Below are 7106 nucleotides of genomic sequence, written 5' to 3' on the forward strand. Positions count from 1 at the left end.
TTTTGTGTATTTTCCTAATTTTCTCCAATTTGGGAATGTCTTACATTTCTGATCAGAAAAAACAATTGTCAAATATATAAAAGTTGCAAAGGGGGTAATCTCAAATGGATGTTTTGAGGAGACATCCTGTTTGATTTACTTGTGTGCTCCATAGATGAGACAGAGAAGGAAATGACAGCTCAACTTTACTGCTTTCACTGTTTTGTTCTATTAGAAGTTGTAAATAAAATGGATATTCTTGAGCAAGTTGATCTTGAACTTAAGGTAATTTAAAATATTTTTTTTCTTTTTTTAGGATGACAAATGGGAAAAGAAATGCCAGAAGATTTTTTCATTTGCTCACCAGACTATCAGTGCTTTAATCAAGGCAGAGCTGGCAGAATTACCCTTAAGACTTTTTCTTCAAGGAGCACTAGCTGCTGGAGAAATTGGTTTTGAAAATCATGAAACAGTAGCATATGAATTTATGTCCCAGGTGATGGTTTGTTCTCCTTTCTGGTTACCTAAGTTTTGCTGAGTTTAATCACTTGTTTGTAGTCACGGTGCTAGTGCACATGGATTTCCTTTTCACCGAAAATGTAACTAGTGCTTTCCACCATCTTGGAACCTCTTAATCTCATAGCCATATGGACTGGTGGAGAGCAGCAAAATGATCAGCTGCTGGGTGCTGACGAAATCCACGGTTTCCAAGTAGGTCATGGTAAAAGTGTTTCATGGAAAAAAGTTTGTCAATTCAGATTGGGAATCCTGGGTTAAACACAGTTGAAACAGGTTTTTTTTTACTGCAGCTATCAGCATCTGTGCCATCTTAGCTGTTTCCTTTGCTTTTTCAAAAGAGGGTACAGCATATTCTGATATGAAGGAACTGCAGAACGTCTCTCAGGATGGGGGTTTGGTGGGAAGTACTTTGGAAAACGCTCGAGTGGATGATTGGTCCCTAAAAGACCTTTCTGCTTTGTGTCCACCAGGCATTTTCTCTCTATGAAGATGAAATCAGTGATTCCAAAGCACAGCTGGCTGCCATCACCTTAATCATTGGTACTTTTGAGAGGATGAAGTGCTTCAGTGAAGAGAATCATGAACCCTTGAGGACTCAGTGTGCACTTGCTGCGTCCAAACTTCTGAAGAAACCTGATCAGGGCCGAGCAGTGAGCACCTGTGCACATCTCTTCTGGTCTGGCAGAAACACAGACAAAAATGGGGAGGAGGTAAGGTCATTCTGACCGTGTTATAGGAGATGGGATCATTAACAGGGATCAGTTGCCATGGTCTTGTGCCGTATAGGTGAAACATTTCGGGTGCTTGGAAATCTGACAAAGAAAATTCCTTTGTTTTGTTAAAAGAAATGAAATGAGGGCTGGCTGGTTAGCTCAGTTGGTTAGAGAGCAGTGTTTTAATACCAATGTCAAGGGTTCATATTCCTGTACTGCCCAGCTGCCAAAAAAGAAATAAAAAAAAATTTAAATTAAAAAAAAGAATTGAAATGAGTAGTAATATATAGAGTCTTATTCTGTGGCGAAGCCTCCACTTTGAGGATATTGTAACATAGCAAGTTTATACCACTACCTGTTTTTTGTTTTTGTTTTCCCATAGATATAGCTATATACTTTTTTTTTTTTAAAGAGGACTTAAATTTGTTGTGTTCTTTTAAAACATAAAAGAGCACTGTAGTGTTGTGTTTCTTTTTTGTGTGAAAGTGGGATGTTTTGTGTTTCATTAATCTGTTCAATATCTCTCTGCCCTTTTATTTTAGCTTCATGGAGGCAAGAGGGTAATGGAGTGCCTAAAGAAAGCTTTAAAAATAGCAAATCAGTGCATGGACCCCTCTCTACAAGTGCAGCTTTTTATAGAAATTCTGAACAGATATATCTATTTTTATGAAAAGGAAAATGATGCGGTAAGCGAACTAAATAGTGTGGTTAGTGAAACTAATATTTCCCTTTCCTGCTCTTAGGAGTTTTGATACATACATAAGTTTATAATTCTAATACTTTCTGTTTTGTTTACAAGGGTCAGAGTTTGCAGAGTCCACCTACTGGTTTCTTTCATTCTCCAAAATCCTCTTCTGTTTACATACATGTATGTTTCTAATGGAAGCACTAATATGTGCAAGAAAATTCTCATGTCTTTTGCTAAGGAATATTATGAAAAATTATCACTGTCCATTTGAAAAATACAAAATAATTTAGAAATGCTGAATAATTCCTAAATGCATTATCCTTTTAGCACTACAGTGTTGGTCAAGATTTGTAGATTAAATAAAATTTTGTTTTTGTTCTTTTACTGGTTTATGTTACTTTTTTTTTTTTTTTTTTGATGATTAGCCAATAGTTGTTGCTCAAACAGGAATCATGTTCTCATCTCTCTTTTCCTAATTAGGTAATTGATGAGAGTAACACAAGCTCCTCCAAACAGTTTTACTAAGTAATTTTTTATTTTTTGTGGTACATGCTAGATCATAAAATTGTTCATATTCTTTTGTAGGTAACAATTCAGGTTTTGAACCAGCTTATCCAAAAGATTCGAGAAGACCTCCCAAATCTTGAGTCCAGTGAAGAAACAGAGCAGATTAACAAACATTTTCATAACACACTGGAGCATTTACGCTTGAGGCGGGAATCACCAGAATCTGAGGGCCCAATTTATGAAGGTCTCATCCTTTAAACAGGAAACAGCTCACCATACTCCTTTCCATGTACATCCAATAAAGGTTTTATTATACTAGGTTTCCCTTCCATAGATTGTGCCTTTCAGAAATGCTGAGGTAGGCTTCCCGTTTCTTACCTGTGATGTGTTTTACCCAGCACCTCCAGATGCTCACCTTCAGGACCTTAATAAAGTTATTCACTTCATAAGCGTTCAAGTCTGTCTGATCACCCCAAGTAGCATGACTGACCTGCTGTTTAAAATTCCTGTGATCTGTAAAAAAACAAAAAAACAAAAACCATTTATCTCGGCTACTAATGAAGCTCTCCTTCCTTTTTTTCTGTTTTGTTTCATTGTTGATTGTGTGTTTTTTTCACTACTGGGGAGTACTAACCCAAAAGTGTCTGTCTCTTTGTTCTGTAGCCCAATTTCAGATTAATTTAGAGGAAAGGAATACTGTATGTATGTGAAATTCAGCTTGGGCTTTTCCCTAAATGCAAGATAAGGCCATGTATAATATTTTCCCTAAAACTAGAATATATTAATGCATGTGTGAGAATTTTAAAGCAACATGGTCAAAACAAGAAGCTATATTTTGCATATTTGGACTCAGCCATCCATTGAGAACTTATGTTGTCCTCTGGACATATTTATCAAAATAATTTGGTTCTAAATAGTATAAAATAGAAAATTTGTGATCTATATAATTTATGTATAACCTTCATTATTGTAAATTTAGCGGAAAATGCGTCAATTATTATGATTTTTTTTTTTTTTTTGCACCAGTGAGACAATAAAGTTGCTATTAACAGTTTTGGATCTTTTTTTTCTCCTTTCATACTATCTTGATTGATAAAAGGCATTAGTAGAATGCCTGTGGAATTTAGTAGACATTATCATATATTCATGGAGTTCCCTTATTCAACTCTAGTTTTAAGCACTTACTGAGCAAGGTACCTTCTACTCTTTCAGTCACTTATACCCATTTGCTTTCCTTAGCCTTATTTCGCTTTTCCTAAGGCATGATGAGTTCCCATAAACTCCCCAAAGGCTCCGTACCTGTATTAGTTATCTACTGTGTAACAAATTATTAGTGTCTTAAAAAACAAACATTTAGGGAGAGTGCGGCACTGGTAGCGCTGAGGCTGCGGGTTCGGATCCTATGTGGGGATGGCCAGTGCTCTCACTGGCTGAGCGTGGTGCAGACCACACCGTGCCGAGGTTTGCGATCCCCTTACTGATCAAAAAAAAAAAAAAAAAAAAACCCAAACATTTATCTCACAGTTCTCTGGATCAGGAATTTGGGAGCAGCTTAGCTGATGGTTTGGGCTCAGGGTGTCTCATAAGGTTGCAATCAAGATATTGGCTGGGGTTGCAGTTTTCTGAATGTTTGATTAGGGCTGACTTCTGAGCTCACTCACATGGCTGGAGACCTCAGTTCCTCTCCTTGTGGCCTTTCCTCAGGGGCAGCTTGAGTGTCCATAACAAGGCAGCTGGCTTCCCCAGAGTGAGCAATCACAGAGAGAGAGCAAGGAGGAAACCACAATGCCTTTTTATGACCTAGCCTTGGAAGTGATACACTGTAATTTTGACCTTATTCTCTTTGTTAGAAGGGAGTCACTAAGTCTATCCCATACTTAAGGGTAAGGGGAATTAAGCTCCACCTCTTGAAGGGAGAAGCAGCAAAAAATTTATGGACATTTCCAAGTAGCCACATCACTTACCACCTCATCAGTTGTCCTCCCGTTGTTAGATGTCTAGCACTTGTTAGGTTTTACAATAACAAATATTCCCAAAGTTCTAAAACTAGTACTGTTAAAATCTATCAAATATGCTAAGACTTCCTGTGTTATGTCTTAGTGCAACAAACCCCTTCTGTTCTTTGCAGGTGTTAATTTACCCTGTATAAACCTGATTATGGATTAGAAGTTAACATGTCCATTTTATTTGCAGGTTCTGTGAAATACAGCTAGAAAAGTAAAAAAGCTGTGACCCAAGAATACTTGAGTTTGAACTCAGTTGGAGAGGATGGGTCAGAGGTAAAATGTCTGTACAAGGTTAAAGGATCTCATTTTCTGGGTTGAGGTAAAGAGACCAGATTTAAAAAACAAACTAAAGCACTGCTAATATTCTTCACTTACAGATTTCTTTATTGAACAAAAATTGAGCAGCTACTATATGCCAGATACTGTTAGGCACTAACTGAACATAGAGGTAAATAAGTTATAATACTAGTTTCAAGAATTTTAGTCTGATGTGGTGACAGATCCATAGTGACAGAATATGATAAGGGTATGTCCAGGAGAGCACTGGAGGGCTTTGGGGGGTGGGGGTGTTGGGGGAGTCTTCGAGAGAGTTGTATAAATTCTCACAGAAGTTCAAGTTCTATTGGCTGTTTAGCCTTGTGAGGCTAATGCTTGACCTGCGGTCTCATATTTAATAGGTAAGGCGAGGCTACTCAAAGAGTGATCCGTGGACTGAAGCAAGTTCTTCAAATTCTTGCCTGTCTATAATGAGATCAATGTAAAAAAAAATTGAGTATATATTTAAAAAACTTCCATAGCAATTTGATAGAGTAATTTTATGTCTGTTGAATGTAATTATAAAAATTTGGGGTTTGTTTTGTATGTTTGCTACTCCTTTTTCTAGTAATCTTTATTGTGTCTTACAAAAATGTTCCTTTCTTTAATAGATGGGGGAAAAAATACTTCACAGATGGATAGAAGCGCTGAGTCAGGGCAGGCATGGTGCTGAATGCATTAAATTCCAAGACTAGGGGATAGTCCCAGGAGGACACATCTAGGAAGGTAATATGAGTGATAAGGGATGCCTGCTGTGTAGGACTTTTCTGCCTTCTCTTACCTGTCTCCATTCAGGAAACCAGTCTTCTTGGCCTAAAAATTCACGCCTCTGACTGGTCTTCAAGCCCTGAGATTGGTGGTCATTAGATTAATGAACTATGACACCACCCTGTCCATTAAGGGCACTGGCTATGCAGCTTAAAGATGTTTGACTTGATCAGACATCGAAAGTACTTTGAAGGAGAACGATGAGTGGTTATAGTACATGTGAAAGTCAGAGCCATTGAGAAGTGTGACAGACCACAATGAATGCATGGACAGTTGTGCGCTGCATAACAAGAGTTTGGTCAACAGTGGACCACATATGCAACGGTGGTTGGAGCAGTAGGCTATATCATGTAGCCTAGGTGTGTAGTAGGCTATACTATCTAGGTTTGTACACTCTATGATGTTCACACAACGACTAACAAAACATTTCTCAGAATGTATTCCCATTGTTAAGTGATGCATGACTGTACCAACACTGGCACCGAGGGGATTTAAACACAAAGTCCAGGGCTGGCCCCGTGGCTCATTTGGGAGAGTGTGGCGCTGGTAGCACCGAGGCTGCAGGTTCGGATCCTATATAGGGACGGCTGGTGCACTCACTGGCTGAGTGTGGTGCAGACGACACCAAGCCGAGAGTTGCAATCCCCTTACTGGTCAAAAACAAAAGCAAAAACAAAAACAAACAAACACAAAGTCCAGATTTCAGAGGTCTTCCATTACATTTGCTCTCACTTTCTGAGAATCCAAGGTAGTAATTTCAAGCAGAATGGAATTGGCAGGATTGAACTTTGATGTATTTGATGGCAATTCCAGACCACATATTGTAAGTGAAAGTTGGTGGGTGGAGAAATCCCTGGAGGCAGGAGGCTTTCCTGTTTACCAGGGTTGGTCCTATGGGGATGGAGGGGGATGGACAGCAGACACTGACTCAGTTGCCAATATCTACATTTGCTGCATACTCGAGTTACATGGAGTAGTGGCCTGCCTTAGGTTTGATTAAAGACATAGGTTTCATGGCTTGTGGTAATTAAAAGAAGTCATTTGGAAGTGGGCTGGGATAGATCTCATACTGCTGTTCACTCCTCTAAGGTTACCCTGCAGTGTACCAACAAAAGAGACTTCACACTTCCAAAATCTCTGGAGATGAACTGTATATTTTACTACTCATTGCAGTGTTTAACTGGCCTTAGGTCAGAAATGTCCTTCTATAACTAAGTAAAATCTTAAGGCTGTGACTTAAATCCATTTTCACTCAGCAGACAGCTAAATGCAAATACAGAAAAACTTGTGGTGGCTTCATGACCGTTAGGTATAATTTCTTGCATTTGAAATGTCACCTCTCCCAGAGTGATGGTGATGCAAAGGATTATTCAAAGCCCAGTTCTTCTCAGCAGTGAGAGGCCCCAAAGGGGTTAATTTCCAGGAACCCTCAAGAGAGCAGCATTCCTTGGAAAATAACACTGAACTACAGTTTTCTCTCAGTATTTATTCTCCAGGCCAGAAAGTTACAGAAAAGGAACATAGTTGGTTACAAAAAGAACAGTAAGATGATTGTCATGGTAACAATCACTAGGTTTAGCTGCACCAAGGACATCTGCCCTTAGAACAAGC

The 7106-nt window shown here is 38.7% G+C and overlaps 1 protein-coding gene across 1 annotated transcript in view; it reads left to right on the top strand.

Annotated features, from left to right (window-relative positions):
* Nucleotides 1-3460, top strand: part of VPS35 (vacuolar protein sorting 35 homolog (S. cerevisiae)) — a 37925-nt gene extending 34465 nt beyond the window's left edge. The window contains exons 14-17 of the mRNA XM_008580291.1: nt 296-475; nt 969-1208; nt 1754-1897; nt 2485-3460. Coding sequence (XP_008578513.1) covers nt 296-475; nt 969-1208; nt 1754-1897; nt 2485-2664 — 744 coding nt within the window. The 3' untranslated portion in view covers nt 2665-3460. The remainder of the gene's footprint in view (nt 1-295; nt 476-968; nt 1209-1753; nt 1898-2484) is intronic.
* The last annotated feature ends 3646 nt before the right edge of the window (nt 3461-7106 follow it).

The sequence above is a fragment of the Galeopterus variegatus genome, unplaced genomic scaffold (assembly GCF_000696425.1).
Source record: "Galeopterus variegatus unplaced genomic scaffold, G_variegatus-3.0.2 Scaffold2060, whole genome shotgun sequence".
Lineage (NCBI taxonomy): Eukaryota > Metazoa > Chordata > Mammalia > Dermoptera > Cynocephalidae > Galeopterus > Galeopterus variegatus.